Raw genomic sequence first — 18,086 nt, 5'->3', positions numbered from 1 at the left:
AAGAAAGAAAATAATAATAAAAGCAATAAAAGCAGGGAATATAGAAAGCATTCATCAAGAAGAAATATGTGAAGAATTTGAATATCAGCTGCAGCCGGTAAGTGATGAAGACTCAGGTCTTTCCAATAATAACACTAATAATGTTGTACAGCACGTTTCAGACAGGAATTACCGCTTGAAGTGCTTTAAAACTAAGAAATCACATTCGCCCCGTGAAAACACACAGAACGGACACGTTTACCACGTCACTTCCCGGTTGACTACGTGCTTCCGGTGTCGGCCGTCAAGTATTGTCGTTTGTTTTAAAGATATTAAATAAATAAAATTAAATGAACAAGAACAACTTTATGGATCGGTTACAGTTTCTCCAGCAGGAGAAACAATAAAAAGAGATCATTGCTTCATTTCACAATAAATCCACCCGGAAGTCATTTTAAATACATTTTTATTAAACTCAAATCTATAGTGTGAATCTATAGTGTGGCGTTACCTGTGGTCACGTGTCCGTCTGATGAGCCCATAAACTGCAAACATTTTGATTCCAGGAAACCCTGAAGTTTCACACACGGTGACTTTAAGTTTTGTATATAAACACGTCGGAACTATTTAATAAAGTTAAAAGTGGCTGCAGACAATAAGCATTTATTTTGAAATGTCCGGTGAAGTGGACGCAGGTGGGAACACCGGAGCTGTTCGTCGGTTAAATCCTCAATTTCGTGACGAGATAGTTGCTTTAAACGATGACAGCCACGGACCCGCTGCGCCGGTACGTTCTCACCGATTCATCGTGTGTGTTCATTCGGAAAACTGACACCGTGCAGCTGATTCACAGCTAATAGCTAATCAATTACCTGCACAGCGAGCTACCAAGCCAACGGTAATCAGAACAGGCGGGGCAGGCGGCGGCTAACGCTGTTTAGCTGCTAATTTTAGCTTGTTTGCTAGCTAACGCTTTGCTAACGCTAATGTCTTCGTCAGTGCTGGAGTCCGTCATGGCGGCTAAAGTTGAAACTTCTGTCCTAGAAGCTTTTGAGAACATCTTGGATTGAAATTTTAGTTTGTCGTATTTTGCTGTAAATGTAAAATGGTGGCGGTTTGGTGACAGTTGACTGTATTTTTTTTTTTTTTTTTTTTTTTTTTTTACCGAAACTACGATTGTGTTACGTAAAAAGTGTTCAGTCCTCCGAACTACGTTCACAAATCCGCCAATTTTAATGCGTGTTAAGAATCAGCAGTTCAAGGTCGAGAGCCGTTAAATACACTCAGTTTTCAGAAGTGTATATTTGACAGGTTTTCTCTACTGTATTGCAGTTTTAACGTACTTTCCTCTGACTGTCAGCAGTGGGTTTAAACGGCTTAAACGTTTGAAACGGCCGTTTCAAAATGTTGGTGATTCTAAACGAGAATCCTGATGGTAGGACTTAATGGTTGCACACACACACCTTCTCAGTCAGTGTTTTATCTATTTCTGACCATCATTGGAAATCAGTACTGAAGACATGAAAAGTGTGATAGAACATGAGGGATTGTGTGTGTGTGTGTGCACCTTACGTCTTCTAAACCTTAAGCTTGGTAAATCTTGGTAAATCAGGACAAAGAAAACATTGTCAAAACTCTTCAGGTTTATTATTGTCATGACCCCCCCGCCTTCTAAATTAGATAGAAGCTTCTAGAAGTCATTGGTCAGCTTCGATGGTTGTTGTTGAACAGGTAGAAACAATGAAAACGTCGACAGACAGAAGTCATTCACACTTTGAGCCCGTTCACACCTGACTCTGGATCAGCTGTTCATCATTTGGTGGTCTCTTTGATAAGATAAGGGTTAAATCATTAACGACTGACTGGTGGACTGATGGGGAAGCCTGATTAGAAAATATGTGTGAGGAAAATCAATAAATATCAGCTGTTGGTTCTCCTCCTTGTTCGTCCCCGCTCAGACTCCAGAGGGCGCTGCTGAGCCCAGTGCATGCTGGGATGACCTGCTGTCCTCACAGTAACACGTGGTTCAGGCTCAGACCAGATTGAAGTGAAATTTAGAAATGAGTTCTGAGATCGATTGATTGGTTTTAATCAGTCACTTCCTGCAGAGAGAGAATCCATCAGTGAATCCATCACTGAAGGTTGACCAAAACCAGAAAATCACAACCAAAATGAAGTTACAGCTGATAATCTGTCAGCAGCTGCTTTGATAATCAAACAGTCGTTGGTCATTTGTTTTGCAAAAATACGAAATATCTGCTGCTTTTCTGTTGTGACAGTAAATTGATCCTCTGGGTTTGAAGTTTGATTACATGTCACGATGAAAAAACACTCACTGATCGTGGTGAATTTGAATCATCGGGATAATCGAATGTCCTCTGCAGTGACGGACAGTCCGTCCACGGACCAGCACCTCGGGTTTGGACATAAGAAAAGGCGGCCTGATGATTCTGATTCCAGCGTGTTTTACTGCACAGTTTGATGAATATGGGACGACGTCACTTTGGGCCTGAGGACAATTTTCACTGTTTCTCTGACGTTTATCCACAGATCAGTGGAAATGTTCACGAGCTGCTGCTCAAACAGAAACACTCTTTGTAAAGACGATCTTTGGTGAGGAGGTGAACTTGTTTCTCTGTTCGGCAGCTGATTCTCTCATCATCTAATGTCCCTGAATGTAGCACGGAGCCTTTGTGGACAGGGACATTGATGAATTTTGTCTCTGCAGTAAGTTTGAGTCTGTGTAAGCGGACTTTGACGCGATGGCGGTCTGGAAGCAAAGCGGCTCTAAAAGCTGAATATCTGAGGTGACGAAGCTAAAAGTCAAAGCAGTTTCAAATCAGTCAGTCCATGTCTCAGCTGTTCAAGTCAAAGCAAAATTTGTGTCCAATCATTCATCATACGACAGCGTGACACGTCAGCATCTCCATGGCGATCTGTTTTGTACAGCAGTCGTTCAGTCCGTCCGGGCTCCGTCCCCGTCCTGGACCACAGGGGTCGCCGTGGTTCGACAGGTCGACGCCTCTCCGCACTCCTGAAAACACAATGACACGCACTTAAGTACGTTTAGACTGTCTGTTAGTGTTGAAGCCCCGCCCCTGACCACTGACATCATCAAACCTTCATGCATTTGTCTTATTGCTGGTGTAGTTTTGTGTTGTTTCTGGTATGATGGAGTCTGTCTATCCGTCTGTCTGCCTGTCTGTCTGTCTGTCTGTCTCTCTGTCCGTCTGTCTGTCTGTCTGTCTCTCTGTCTGTCTCTCTGTCCGTCTGTCTGTCTGTCTGCCTGTCTGTCTGTCTGTCTCTCTCTCTCTCCCCGTCTGTCTGTCTGTCTCTCTGTCTGTCTTTCTGTCTGTCTGTCTGTCTGTCTCTCTCTCCCCGTCTGTCTGTCTGTCTGTCTGTCTGTCTGTCTGTCTGTCTCTCTCTCCCCGTCTGTCTGTCTGTCTGTCTCTCTCTCTCTCCCCGTCTGTCTGTCTGTCTGTCTGTCTGTCTTTCTGTCTGTCTGTCTGTCTCTCTCTCTCTCCCCGTCTGTCTGTCTGCCTGTCTGTCTGTCTCTCTCTCTCTGTGTCTGTCAACTGGAATAAATCGTCACATTTTCTTTCTCTGTTCACGTTGTACTCGATTCTTCCTGAACGTCTGTGTATTAATACACACAGGATGCAGTATCTGTAGTTTAATGTACTGCAAGTGATGTATTTATTTTGGTGATTTGTGAGTTTTCCACCTTTCTGAATCCTTCTCTTGTGTAACCAGCAGGTGGAGCCGCTCACTGTCCAACACACCTGAAAGGTCCTGATTCAACCTAAAGAGGCCACTAATCACCTGCTGCTCTGCCTACGTTCACATCACAGGATGTTTCACTGCTCTCTGCCAGGCTGTAACTTCCTGTTTTCTTCAACCAATCAGAGACGACGACACGAGGCGACATCTTGACTGACCTCTCGTCTGAACCACCAAATCGAAAGCTTCTGTCAGCCTCATTTATTGATGTTTTGTTGTTGATGCTGGATTCTGAAAGACGTTTCAGTGCTTTGACATTCAACTGTCAGCTTGTGATCAGGAGACGCTGATGACCACTGCGAGGATACTCACAGGTTAGCAGATGCAGAGCGCCGCAGACGAGCAGCGTCAGCGCAGGAACGCCAGTGAGCGGCGAGGCGGCACCAGTGGGGGGAAGTCTGGAGGAGGCATCGGGCGTCTGTGTCTGCTGACGAGCTTCAGAGTCCACGTCTTTACACTTCTGACTGTAAAGACACAAACACAGGACGTCCATCAGAGAACAGACCGACGTAAGAAAACTGTGCTTCTGTCCTTGTTTGTCTGTTTGAACCTCTTTAATAAATGTCTTTAAACATGTTTGACATCACGAGCTGTTCAGAGGCTGCGGTGACTGCAGACGCCACGGCGAGCAGCTCAACGCTCTTACATGTTTTTTAAACACATTTTTATGACGCTATCATTTTTCTGTGTCAAACAGATTAAAGTCAATGGGTAGTAAAACATCTGTCTGTCTGTCTATAAGACGTCCTGTCCCTGCAGCCAGTGATGACCAGCTGCCTGCACAGTGGGACTCTGGTGTGAATGGACTGAAGAGGACCTGCTCACTCACAGCTGTTTCTGCAGGTACTGCTGTCCGGACTCGCAGGCTTTCGTCTGACTCTGAGCTGCCAGCATCTGGCTCTCGGCTGCAGCCTTCAGGCTGTAGCAGGACGTGGTCTGGTGGATGTTCTGGGTCACGTTCTGCTGCAGGGCCTCGATGTGATCTGAAGATACAAACAGACAACCTGCTGAGTCACCGTCGTCTTTACAACTGAAACAAACCTGACCTCACCGCTTGGTTTTATCCAAGGTGCCTTTTTAAAGTGGCTGTGACGCGTTACGACACCCTGCTGGATCAGCTGCGCCATAAATGTGTTGATGAACGTTTGGCTTCCAGTCAGCAGGTGTCTGGAGGTCTGTGGGGTCACCACGCCGCGCCGCAGGCTCGTTAACACCTTTACGTCAGCCGTTAGGATCCAGACTTGGTTGAGCACTTCCTCGTCAGAAATGACCTCGTTATCTCAATAACCGGAGGAATTAACACAGTATTACTAGAAAACAAGCTTTGTTGTCTCGAGAGCGTGGCCCCTCTCAGCTTCCGTAGATCAGCTTCTTCATAGAACAACACAAAACTGAAGCCGGTTCACAAAAACCACAGCGCAAAGATGGAGACGGCCTCCTCTACACGTCAGTGACCGAACGTCAGTGACCGAACGTCCGTCTGTGTGTGTGTGTGTGTGTGTGTGTGTCTGTCTGTGTGTGTGTGTCTGTGTCTGTGTGTGTGTCTGTCTGTCTGTGTGTGTCTGTCTGTGTGTGTGTGTCTGTGTCTGTCTGTCTGTCTGTCTGTGTGTGTCTGTCTGTGTGTGTCTGTGTCTGTGTGTGTGTCTGTCTGTCTGTGTGTGTCTGTGTCTGTCTGTCTGTGTGTGTCTGTCTGTGTGTGTCTGTGTCTGTCTGTCTGTGTGTGTCTGTGTGTGTCTGTCTGTGTGTGTCTGTGTCTGTCTGTCTGTGTGTGTCTGTGTGTGTCTGTGTGTGTCTGTCTGTCTGTGTGTGTCTGTCTGTGTGTGTCTGTGTGTGTCTGTCTGTGTGTGTGTGTGTGTCTGTCTGTGTGTGTGTGTGTGTCTGTGTGTGTCTGTGTGTGTGTGTGTGTGTGTCTGTCTGTGTGTGTGTGTGTGTGTCTGTCTGTGTGTGTCTGTGTCTGTCTGTCTGTGTGTGTCTGTGTCTGTCTGTGTGTGTGTGTCTGTGTCTGTCTGTGTGTGTCTGTGTCTGTCTGTCTGTGTGTGTCTGTGTGTGTCTGTGTGTGTCTGTCTGTCTGTGTCTGTGTGTGTCTGTCTGTCTGTGTGTGTCTCTGTGTGTCTGTGTCTGTCTGTGTGTGTCTGTGTGTGTGTGTCTGTGTGTGTCTGTCTGTGTGTGTCTGTGTCTGTGTGTGTCTGTCTGTCTGTGTGTGTCTGTGTGTGTCTGTCTGTGTGTGTCTGTGTCTGTCTGTGTGTGTCTGTCTGTGTCTGTCTGTGTGTGTCTGTGTGTGTGTGTCTGTGTGTGTCTGTCTGTGTGTGTCTGTGTCTGTGTGTGTCTGTCTGTCTGTGTGTGTCTGTGTGTGTCTGTCTGTGTGTGTCTGTGTCTGTCTGTGTGTGTCTGTCTGTGTCTGTCTGTGTGTGTCTGTGTCTGTGTGTGTCTGTCTGTGTCTGTCTGTGTGTGTCTGTCTGTCTGTGTGTGTCTGTGTCTGTCTGTCTGTGTGTGTGTGTCTGTGTCTGTCTGTCTGTGTGTGTGTGTCTGTGTCTGTCTGTCTGTGTGTGTCTGTGTCTGTCTGTCTGTGTGTGTCTGTGTCTGTCTGTGTGTGTCTGTCTGTCTGTGTGTGTCTGTGTGTCTGTGTGTGTGTGTCTGTGTGTGTGTGTCTGTCTGTCTGTGTGTGTCTGTGTGTGTCTGTCTGTGTGTGTCTGTGTGTGTCTGTGTCTGTCTGTGTGTGTCTGTGTGTGTCTGTGTCTGTGTGTGTCTGTGTGTCTGTGTGTGTCTGTGTGTGTGTGTCTGTGTGTGTCTGTCTGTCTGTGTGTGTCTGTCTGTGTGTGTGTGTCTGTGTGTGTCTGTCTGTGTCTGTGTGTGTGTGTGTGTGTGTGTGTGTCTGTGTGTGTGTGTCTGTGTGTGTCTGTCTGTCTGTGTGTGTCTGTGTGTGTCTGTCTGTCTGTGTGTGTCTGTGTGTGTCTGTGTCTGTGTGTGTCTGTCTGTCTGTGTGTGTCTGTCTGTGTGTGTCTGTGTCTGTGTGTGTCTGTCTGTCTGTGTGTGTCTGTGTGTGTCTGTCTGTGTGTGTCTGTCTGTGTGTGTCTGTGTCTGTGTGTGTCTGTCTGTCTGTGTGTGTCTGTGTCTGTCTGCGTGTGTCTGTCTGTGTCTGTCTGTGTGTGTGTGTCTGTCTGTGTCTGTCTGTGTGTGTCTGTCTGTCTGTGTGTGTCTGTCTGTGTGTGTCTGTGTCTGTGTGTGTCTGTGTGTGTCTGTCTGTGTCTGTCTGTGTGTGTCTGTGTCTGTGTGTGTCTGTCTGTCTGTGTGTGTCTGTGTGTGTCTGTCTGTGTGTGTCTGTCTGTGTGTGTCTGTGTGTGTCTGTGTGTGTGTGTCTGTGTGTGTCTGTCTGTGTGTGTCTGTGTCTGTGTGTGTCTGTCTGTCTGTGTGTGTCTGTGTGTGTCTGTCTGTGTGTGTCTGTGTCTGTGTGTGTCTGTCTGTCTGTGTGTGTCTGTGTGTGTCTGTCTGTGTGTGTCTGTCTGTGTCTGTCTGTGTGTGTCTGTCTGTGTGTGTCTGTGTCTGTCTGTGTGTGTCTGTCTGTGTGTGTCTGTGTCTGTGTGTGTCTGTGTGTGTCTGTGTCTGTGTGTGTCTGTCTGTGTGTGTCTGTGTGTGTCTGTCTGTGTGTGTCTGTGTCTGTCTGTGTGTGTCTGTCTGTGTGTGTCTGTGTCTGTCTGTGTGTGTCTGTCTGTGTGTGTCTGTGTCTGTCTGTGTCTGTCTGTCTGTGTGTGTCTGTGTGTGTCTGTCTGTGTGTGTCTGTCTGTGTCTGTCTGTCTGTGTGTGTCTGTCTGTGTCTGTCTGTCTGTGTGTGTCTGTCTGTCTGTCTGTGTCTGTCTGTCTGTGTGTGTCTGTGTCTGTCTGTGTGTGTCTGTCTGTGTGTGTCTGTCTGTGTGTGTCTGTGTGTGTGTGTCTCTGCAAGTGAAGCGCCATCAACAGACGAAGGTGAAGACTAAACTTTTACAAAGATGCTGTTGACTGAAAGTTGTCCCACATAGCGACAGTAACTAGGGCGTCCTGGGAGCAGAGGAGGATCAGGTTGGTTCAGATCTGCTTCGTATGAATCTCTCAGGAACGTTCCGTCTTATCGGCGTTTGTTATGTCAGGAATGATTCCAGCTGCCAGCTCTCCTGTTTTCTGTACTCGAGCCTGTTTGTGAGCAGATTCTGGATCAGATTCAGCCTCAGTGAGATCAGAAGGCGTCCGCCGGGACCAGCTCCGAGTAGAGACACACAACTCGTTGGCTGTTTGGGCGTCTGTCAGATCACACATTATAGAAACAGAAATTCTTCCCACAACGAGAACCATGTGGGTCCCTGACCAATCACAGCTCTCCGTCTTTCACATCCTGTGTGATGTCATCAGGAAGGAGGAGCTGACTGACTTCCTGGAACAGGAATGTAAACAAACATGGCGTCTGAGGCGACGTGTTTGATCCTCGCTGTCTCTCCCTCAGCAGCATCGTCCCTCTGTCAGCTCACCTTGACTACAGGTGAAGAGCTCTGAGCTCCTATTGGTCAGTGCGTCTCAAACCGGATGAAAGAGACATCACGTCCACCTGCTCCGAGTCCACCATGATGCCAAGAACTCATCAGGAGTAACATCCCAATGACAAATCCGTAATCCATCGTCATCGTGCGTAATGAGTACTTCAGACCCTGAATGCAGGGCCGCAGTACTTCCACAGTGCAGTATTTGTACTCGTGCCGCAGTAACAGAGGTGACTCACTGATGTTTATCAGCTGAACACAATGCGTCTCTCATATCTGCCTCAGACAGGAATTCATCACTTTCCTCCGACTGTTCAGAGCAGGAAGTCGGCGTCATTCCAGCGTTTCTCCGTCAGGCCGCGCTTCCTGTTTTCACTCTTCGTCGCTCGCTGCAAACGGCTTGTTCGCCTCGCGTTTGGCAGTAAAAATTGTCTTTAGGTTCATTTTTTAAACAAGACAGAACATTATACTTGCTACTAAAACATCTAGATTTTTGTTGAAAGCAGGTTAAATAACCTCATGTCCTTACTCACCTCCTCCTCCTCCTCCTCCTCCTCACACCTGAATGACTGAACAGGTTCACTTCCAAACACCAGGTGAGGAGGAGCAGCTATGATGCTGCACCTTCATCATCACGAGGTTCAGGAGTTTAAAACGTGACGTATGTGAAGTACCTGACTTTACTGCAGTACTTTGTGATGTACTGCATGTGTCTGACAGTTACTGCAGTTCAGAGGAATTACTCACCTGAACAAACTCTTGCACTGCTTTACTTTCTAATTTTACATTTTTACTTCAACATTACTGCCGTCGTATTAAAGTAGAAGTACTGCATGCAGTAAAGTGTCCCCTGCTGTCCTCTTGTCTCTGATCTCGTTCGATTGTCTTTCATTCAGGTCAAAGCTGAATTGATTGATCTGATTGATGGTCAGTCCATTGATTGATTAATGGACTTTCAGCTGCATTCGTCTGATCTGAGTTCAGTTTATCAGAAAATGGCAGATTTTAGAAACTCTTCATATGTTTTCATGTAAAAATGTGAAAGCTGTCAGATAAATGTAGAAAAATAAAAACTCTTTTAACCTTCCTACTTCCTGCCCTTCTTCGTCCTCTTCTTCCTCTTCTTCTTCTGTTAATTCCTCCATTATTGCTTCTTTTATCTTATTTTCTTCCTCCCTGTTTCCTTTCCTTCATCTGTCCCTTTTCCTTACTTCCCTTTTTGCCTTGCTACCTTCATTCTTTGTTTCCTTCCTCCTTAATGCAGGAAGGTTTCTATCTTTCTTTCTTTCTGTTTTCTTGTGTGCTTTTTTCCTTCCTCTGTTCATTTTCTGCTTCCTCTCATTTCTTTCCTCTTTTCCTTCCATTTCCTGTTTCTCTCTCTTCTTTTGTCGCCTTCATCTTATTCAGAAATTGTCTTCTGTCTTTCGTCCTGAAGTCTTCTTTCTTTCCTTGTTTTCTGAATCTTTCCTTCTGTTTTTCCTCGTTTTTTTCTCTTTCCTTTACTTTTTGCTTCAATCTTAAACTCTAACGTGGAACTGGGCCTCGTTTTTATATTTGTGGTTTTTGATTCTTTGCCATAATTGAAGGAGGCTCTCTCTCCCTCGGAGCAGAAAACGCTCCTTTCATCCAGCCAATCGTGTGTTTGTTTACTGTGACTCACAGGTCGTCATGGTAACAGGGGGGAAAACGCAGCTAAGAATACCGCCGGCAGCTCGCTGAGAAAGTCTCCTTTCATGGCAGCGACAGAGTTTTTCCTACAGAGCGAGCGTTACCTTCCTGCAGGCTCAGCTGGGCGGTGAGGTTGGCCTCCGCCTGACGGAGCTGCTCGATGGTCTCCTGCAGGACGCTGATGTTCCCGTTCAGGATGACCTGCGGCACGAAACAAACACACCCCGGAGAGAAAACATGTCAGTGAGAGACGGATTAAGGTTAAAGGTTTGACTGCTGAGCCCACAGGCTGCAGGGTGTTTCCACACAGACACAGCAGTAAAAGTACACAAGTATTCTCAGCTTCAGGTAGTTAAAGTATCAGTACTAAAAGTACACAAGTATTCTTTGTGGAGTTAAAGTATCAGCACTAAAAGTACACAAGTATTCTCAGCTTCAGGTAGTTTCAGCAGAAGCTGAAGATGGAAAAATAAACATTCCCTGTGGACACTGAAACTGTGACACAGCTGTGCCACAGGTGGAGTACAGCCGGAGTACAGTCAGAGAACTTCGGAGTACAGCAGGGTTACAGGTGGAGTACAGTCAGGGTACAGGTGGAGTACAGCAGGAGTACAGGTGGAGTACAGTCGGAGTACAGCAGGAGTACAGTCGGAGTACAGGTGGAGTAGAGCAGGAGTACAGTCGGAGTACAGCAAGAGTACAGCAGGAGTACAGGTGGAGTACAGGGGGAGTACAGGTGGAGTACAGCAGGAGTACAGTCAGAGTACAGGTGGAGTACAGCAGGAGCACAGTCAGAGTACAGTCGGAGTACAGGGGGAGTACAGGTGGAGTACAGCAGGAGTACAGTCAGAGTACAGGTGGAGTACAGTCAGAGTACAGTCAGAGTACAGGTGGAGTACAGCAGGAGTACAGTCAGAGTACAGGTGGAGTACAGTCAGAGTACAGTCAGAGTACAGGTGGAGTACAGGGGGAGTACAGGTGGAGTACAGTCAGAGTACAGGTGGAGTACAGGGGGAGTACAGTCAGAGTACAGGTGGAGTACAGGGGGAGTACAGTCAGAGTACAGGTGGAGTACAGTCAGAGTACAGTCAGAGTACAGGCGGAGTACAGGTGGAGTACAGGGGGACGTTCATGTCTCAGTGCAGTCTTGCAGAACGAGGGCTTGTGGAGGACTCGTTTGTCACTTGGAGTCAAACCTTCTCAGGTTTTAGTCGCGTTCTCACCACCTTTGATAAAACTTTGATTTTTTGTTTTCTGGTTATTTTAGATTTTTATCAACCCCCCCTCAAGAGCCACTAGATCCACCTCCTCAAGGATCCTGGAACAGTCGGAGTACAGGTGGAGTAGAGCAGGAGTACAGTCGGAGTACAGGTGGAGTACAGTTGGAGTACAGCAAGAGTACAGCAGGAGTACAGTCAGAGTACAGGTGGAGTACAGTCGGAGTACAGCGGGAGTACAGGTGGAGTACAGCAGGAGTACAGTCAGAGTACAGGTGGAGTACAGTCGGAGTACAGCGGGAGTACAGGTGGAGTACAGCAGGAGTACAGCAGGAGCACAGTCAGAGTACAGGGGGAGTACAGGTGGAGTACAGTCAGAGTACAGCGGGAGTACAGGTGGAGTACAGCAGGAGTACAGGTGGAGTACAGCAGGAGTACAGTCAGAGTACAGGTGGAGTACAGTCAGAGTACAGGTGGAGTACAGTCAGAGTACAGTCAGAGTACAGGGGGAGTACAGTCAGAGTACAGGTGGAGTACAGTCAGAGTACAGGTGGAGTACAGCAGGAGTACAGTCAGAGTACAGGTGGAGTACAGTCAGAGTACAGGGGGAGTACAGTCAGAGTACAGGTGGAGTACAGTCAGAGTACAGGTGGAGTACAGTCAGAGTACAGTCAGAGTACAGGTGGAGTACAGTCAGAGTACAGTCAGAGTACAGTCAGAGTACAGGTGGAGTACAGTCAGAGTACAGGTGGAGTACAGTCAGAGTACAGTCAGAGTACAGGCGGAGTACAGGTGGAGTACAGTCAGAGTACAGTCAGAGTACAGGCGGAGTACAGGTGGAGTACAGGGGGACGTTCATGTCTCAGTGCAGTCTTGCAGAACGAGGGCTTGTGGAGGACTCGTTTGTCACTTGGAGTCAAACCTTCTCAGGTTTTAGTCGCGTTCTCACCACCTTTGATAAAACTTTGATTTTTTGTTTTCTGGTTATTTTAGATTTTTATCAACCCCCCCCTCAAGAGCCACTAGATCCACCTCCTCAAGGATCCTGGAACATGTTAATCGACAGGAGGCGAGAGGTGCCTTCAGGGATGTTACAGCATGTAGGAAATGAGACTTGCTCCTCGACCACGTCTTTAACCCAAGAAACAACCAGCAGCCGCACTGAGACTCACCCTCCTCTGGTCCAGCATCCACCAAACATGATGTGGATGATGAGCTGCTTTGAGGGATTCGCATCTGGGCCACGATGTGCCAGGCCAGGCCAGGCCAGACTAGAACGAAGCCAGGCCAGACCAGGCTGTCCGCTCCCAGAGCTGAGCTGGTGATTGAAAACAGGACTCGACGCTGAGAGCAGCTTTTACAAACATTCCTTTCACTGAACGCGGCGGTTAAAGTTAGATCAACACTCTAAACAGAGTCCTGTACTTAAAGGAACAGTCCAAACAAATGTCCTCACCCTGAGACACTGCTAATACCACTGCAACATGCAGTGTACACTGTGCACTAACACTACTACTGATGTACTGAGGTAACACTGTTCAGAGCTCCTCACTTGAATTCATAATGAATATTATTATAGATCAGGAAGAAACGCGTCATCTTCAGAAGGCAAACAGCAGCCAAAAGAGACTAAAATAAGAATGAGTCAAACTGCGAGAAACGTCCCCAAGGACCCCTGGGACATCTTCAAGGACGGTGAGATTCTCTTGTTTCGATAATAATTTATTTAAAGCCTCAGCAGACTGCCTAAACACCTGCAGCCGCTCGACAGGAAGTGATGCACAGGAAGCAGCGTTTACATATAGCTCTGAACTTCACCGTCACTGTGTGTGTGTGTTGGGGGGGTCATTAACTCCACAGAAATGCCACCAGTCATCCAGTTTGATAGAAGAGGGATAAATTTATGCGAGTGCTTCCAACGCAACAGAAACTCCAGGAGGACGAGATGCAGTGAAGACAAAATGAGACATGAGACAAAACACAGGTGAGTCTGCTTCCTTCCTGTCAGACAGGTGTTACAGCTCTCAGGTAAATGTTAATATAATGTCCTACAGGATGTCAACATGTCTGACCTGCTGCTCTTCTGTCCTGGAACTGTTCCCCAGGAGCTGAGAATACCTGCTGGGCAGCTGCACACAAACCTCAGACCACCACAGACCGCAGTGGTTTTAAACTCACTGGACTCACTGGAATACAGAGAGCCATCTGAGGGGTAAGGTGGTCTGGATTTGGTGGCACGGTGGTACAGTGGCAACACTGTCGCCTCACAACTAGAAGGTCCCTGTTTCGATTCCCATCTGGGGCTGGGGTGCTGAGGGCGTGCAGTATGCATGTTCTCCCCATGTTCACCTGGGGGATCCTCCATAAAATGAAACCTCCCTCTAAAAACATGCATGAAGATCACCAACTGACCAATGGTGACGACAAAGGAAACTGGGTCCCCGAGCAGCCCACCTGCCGCGGAGGAAGGACTACCAGGATGGGTCAAAAGCGGAGGAAAAATTTCACCAATGCGTGGTGTGTGTAGCATGTTCTATAGGGATTGTCCGTCTCTTTCTCTCTTCTCTGGGTCTGTCTCTCCTGATCTTGACTTAGCCTTCCTGGTCTGGACTTGTCTCTCCTGGTCTGGACTTGTTTCACTGGAGACTGTCCATCTACATTCAGGCTAATTAATGAAGAACTCTTAATTGTTAATATTTCATTCAGCCTAATACAAACTGACACAACAACACAAACACACATTTGAAACTGATCTGCTGATGAACTTGACACGAGACCCAAAGAACAGAAAAACACATCCGACAAAACCAGACCCTGAATCCACTCCCTGCATGTCACACAGCTCCTGGAAATACCACACGTGGTTCTTGAGTTTCACAGCTGAGAGCAGCTTCAAAACTCTGCACTGAAGACAGACGCTGATCATCCTTCTACAGGAAGAACAGATAAAGATCAGACAGCTAAACAAAAAGCTGCCCCGGTAAAATATCTACCCAGCATGCATCAGCTTAAAGTGAGCTGCTCAGTGCTGCATCGTGTCTGACAGGTGGATTCAATCAGTGACAGGTGCAAACAGTTAAAAAACACACTTATAAAGCTTTTATTTTGAAGGAATGCAGCAGTGTGGCAGCAGTACAGATCACATGTCTGCATGCAGAGAGTGAACTCACAGTTGATGATGATTTACGACCTGAAGGGGTTAAATAATCTTCATAAAACTTTGAAGACAGGAAGCTGTCAGGAGGCACGGAGACCAAAACTGACTTTGGTTCTCTCTGAATTTGTCCTGATAAGAAGACGCTGAATCAAAGCTGTCCAACTGACAAACTGAAGGAGTTCAGACCGTGATCCTCCAGCCGTGAGCTGCCTCATAAACATACTCATTCTTCACTGTGTTCATTAAGCTGCCACCTTAACACCACGTTAACGTCACATTAACGTCACCTTCACATCACATTAACGCCACCTTAACACCACCTTAACATCACATTAACGCCACCTTAACACCACCTTAACATCACATTAACGCCACCTTAACACCACCTTAACATCACATTAACGCCACCTTAACACCACGTTAACGCCACCTTAACACCACGTTAACGTCACATTAACGTCACCTTCACATCACATTAACGCCACCTTAACACCACCTTAACGTCACCTTCACATCACATTAACGCCACCTTAACACCACGTTAACGTCACATTAACGTCACCTTCACATCACATTAACGCCACCTTAACACCACCTTAACATCACATTAACGTCACCTTCACATCACATTAACGCCACCTTAACACCACCTTAACATCACATTAACATCACCTTAACATCACATTAATGCCACCTTAACATCACATTAACGCCACCTCAACGCCACCTTAACATCACATTAACATCACCTTAACATCACATTAATGCCACCTCAACGCCACCTTAACATCACATTAACATCACCTTAATGTCACATTAACACCACCTCAACGCCACCTTAACATCACATTAACGCCACCTTAACATCACATTAACGCCACCTTAACGCCACCTTAACGCCACCTAACAACAGTTTGATTTTACCCTCAGACAAACTCGTAGGTTTACACTCTCTTGTTTCAGACACGTCAGACCAGCAGGCAGTGACCAAAGAGCTGCTGACATCACGCTGGACGATGACCGTGGACGCCAGCTGAAAGGCGGTCTGAGGCGTCCTGGTCTCAGTGTGGACTTTGACCGGGATCACTGTTTGTTCTTGTTTCATAAGAACTCAGACGGGAGCTGTTTTTGGCTCATGAGCTCAGTGAGCAGCTTTCTGTGGAATCCTGTTTTCATAACGTGTCCACAGTCACATCAGAACACAGTGTTTGCACTGAACTCTGGGAACTGTAGTTTAGCTATCAGTTGGCAAGAGAGTGAAACTGTGTCAGGACGAGGGGAGAAAGAAGGGAGCAGCGAGGGAAGAGTGGAGTGGAGCAGAGCTGAAGGAAGGAGAGCAGGAGGAATGAGTCAGGACGAACCACCACAGGAGGAGGAGGAGGGAGAGGGAGAGGACGAAGGCAAACACTCACTTTTTCCAACCAACAACTCTGAGAACATGAAGCTGGAGCGTCACAGTTTAAACAGGCGGAGACTGAACTGGAGACAAAATACAGCCAACATGGAGACAGGACAGAGAGGAGGAGGACAGAGAGCTGGAGGACAGAGAGGAGGGGGACAGAGAGGAGAGGGACAGAGAGGAGGGGGACGGAAAGAAGGAGGACAGAGAGCAGGAGGACAGAGAGCTGGAGGACAGAGAGGAGGGGGACAGAAAGAAGGAGGACAGAGAGGAGGGGGACGGAAAGAAGGAGGACAGAGAGCTGGAGGACAGAGAGGAGGGGGACAGAAAGAAGGAGGACAGAGAGGAGGGGGACAGAGAGCTGGAGGACAGAGAGAAGGAGGACAGAGAGCTGGAGGACAGAGAGCAGGAGGTCAGAAAGAAGGAGGACAGAGAGCAGGAGGACAGAGAGCAGGAGGACAGAAAGGAGGGGACAGAAAGAAGGAGGACAGAGAGCAGGAGGACAGAGAGGAGGGGGACAGAAAGAAGGAGGACAGAGAGCAGGAGGACAGAGAGGAGGGGGACAGAGAGGAGGGGGACAGAAAGAAGGAGGACAGAGAGCTGGAGGACAGAGAGGAGGGGGACAGAGAGCTGGAGGACAGAGAGGAGGGGGACAGAGAGGAGAGGGACAGAAAGAAGGAGGACAGAGAGCAGGAGGACAGAGAGGAGGGGGACAGAGAGGAGGGGGACGGAAAGAAGGAGGACAGAGAGCAGGAGGACAGAGAGCTGGAGGACAGAGAGGAGGGGGACAGAGAGGAGAGGGACAGAAAGAAGGAGGACAGAGAGCAGGAGGACAGAGAGGAGGGGGACAGAGAGGAGGAGGACAGAGAGGAGGGGGACAGAGAGAAGGAGGACAGAGAGCAGGAGGACAGAGAGGAGGGGGACAGAGAGGAGGGGGACAGAAAGAAGGAGGACAGAGAGCAGGAGGACAGAAAGGAGGGGACAGAAAGAAGGAGGACAGAGAGCAGGAGGACAGAGAGGAGGGGGACAGAAAGAAGGAGGACAGAGAGCAGGAGGACAGAGAGGAGGAGGACAGAGAGGAGGGGGACAGAAAGAAGGAGGACAGAGAGCTGGAGGACAGAGAGGAGGGGGACAGAAAGAAGGAGGACAGAGAGGAGGGGGACAGAAAGGAGGGGACAGAAAGAAGGAGGACAGAAAGAAGGAGGGCAGAGAGCAGGAAGACAGAGAGGAGGGGGACAGAAAGAAGGAGGACAGAGACCAGGAGGACAGAAAGGAGGGGACAGAAAGAAGGAGGACAGAGAGCAGGAGGACAGAAAGAAGGAGGACAGAGAGCAGGAGGACAGAGAGGAGGGGGACAGAAAGAAGGAGGACAGAGAGGAGGGGGACAGAGAGCTGGAGGACAGAGAGGAGGGGGACAGAGAGCAGGAGGTCAGAAAGAAGGAGGACAGAGAGCAGGAGGACAGAGAGGAGGGGGACAGAAAGAAGGAGGACAGAGAGCAGGAGGACAGAAAGGAGGGGACAGAAAGAAGGAGGACAGAGAGCAGGAGGACAGAGAGGAGGGGGACAGAAAGAAGGAGGACAGAGAGGAGGGGGACAGAGAGCTGGAGGACAGAGAGGAGGGGGACAGAGAGCTGGAGGACAGAGAGCAGGAGGTCAGAAAGAAGGAGGACAGAGAGCAGGAGGACAGAGAGGAGGGGGACAGAAAGAAGGAGGACAGAGAGCAGGAGGACAGAAAGGAGGGGACAGAAAGAAGGAGGACAGAGAGCAGGAGGACAGAGAGGAGGGGGACAGAAAGAAGGAGGACAGAAAGAAGGAGGACAGAGAGCAGGAGGACAGGAAGGAGGGGGAGAAACAGAATCTGAGCAGATTTCTCGTCGTGTTTCAACATGGACGCTCTGATTCAGGTTGATGCTGTTCTTTATGGGCGTGGCGTTGGAGCATGGCATAGGGGCGTGGCGTCAGGGCCACAGATGGAGGCTGTTAGAGTTTTGGTGGGTGGAGCTGCTTCGGTTTGGATTCTGGCATTCGGGCTGAAAGCGAATCTATTTTCAGCGTCGTTCAGATCGTACGAGGGACCGCGTGGATCCAAACTGAACGAGCCGCGACGCTGAAGAGATCCACGGCAGCCGGCGGCCGATTGGTCGGCCCGGTTTCACCTTACTTTTCACACAAAGCGGATTTTACAGTTCGAACCTTCATCTTATGCTTTGCTGTTAGCGGCTACATGCAGCATGTGCACGCTGCTGACACGCCGCACCAATCAGAGATCAGAGATCCGTAACGTCTCTGATCGACCTGCAACTTTAAATTGACCAGAAACGATAAACAGATGAATCAACTCTCCACATCGAGACATTATCAAATACTGACGATGAGATTTT

At 48.2% G+C, this 18,086-nt stretch overlaps 1 protein-coding gene across 1 annotated transcript in view; it reads right to left on the bottom strand.

Moving 5' to 3' along the window:
• Positions 1-1,589: 1,589 nt before the first annotated feature.
• The window catches only part of LOC143318584 (uncharacterized), a 17,386-nt gene continuing 889 nt past the window's right edge, over positions 1,590-18,086 (bottom strand). The window contains exons 2-5 of the mRNA XM_076727008.1: positions 10,037-10,133; positions 4,589-4,742; positions 4,072-4,223; positions 1,590-3,013 (exon numbers count right to left, since the gene is read on the bottom strand). Of these exons, the coding sequence (XP_076583123.1) occupies positions 3,012-3,013; positions 4,072-4,223; positions 4,589-4,742; positions 10,037-10,133 (405 nt within the window). The 3' untranslated portion in view covers positions 1,590-3,011. The remainder of the gene's footprint in view (positions 3,014-4,071; positions 4,224-4,588; positions 4,743-10,036; positions 10,134-18,086) is intronic.

Source organism: Chaetodon auriga, chromosome 3, assembly GCF_051107435.1.
Source record: "Chaetodon auriga isolate fChaAug3 chromosome 3, fChaAug3.hap1, whole genome shotgun sequence".
NCBI lineage: Eukaryota > Metazoa > Chordata > Actinopteri > Chaetodontiformes > Chaetodontidae > Chaetodon > Chaetodon auriga.
This window is presented reverse-complemented; position numbering and strand designations above follow the sequence as displayed.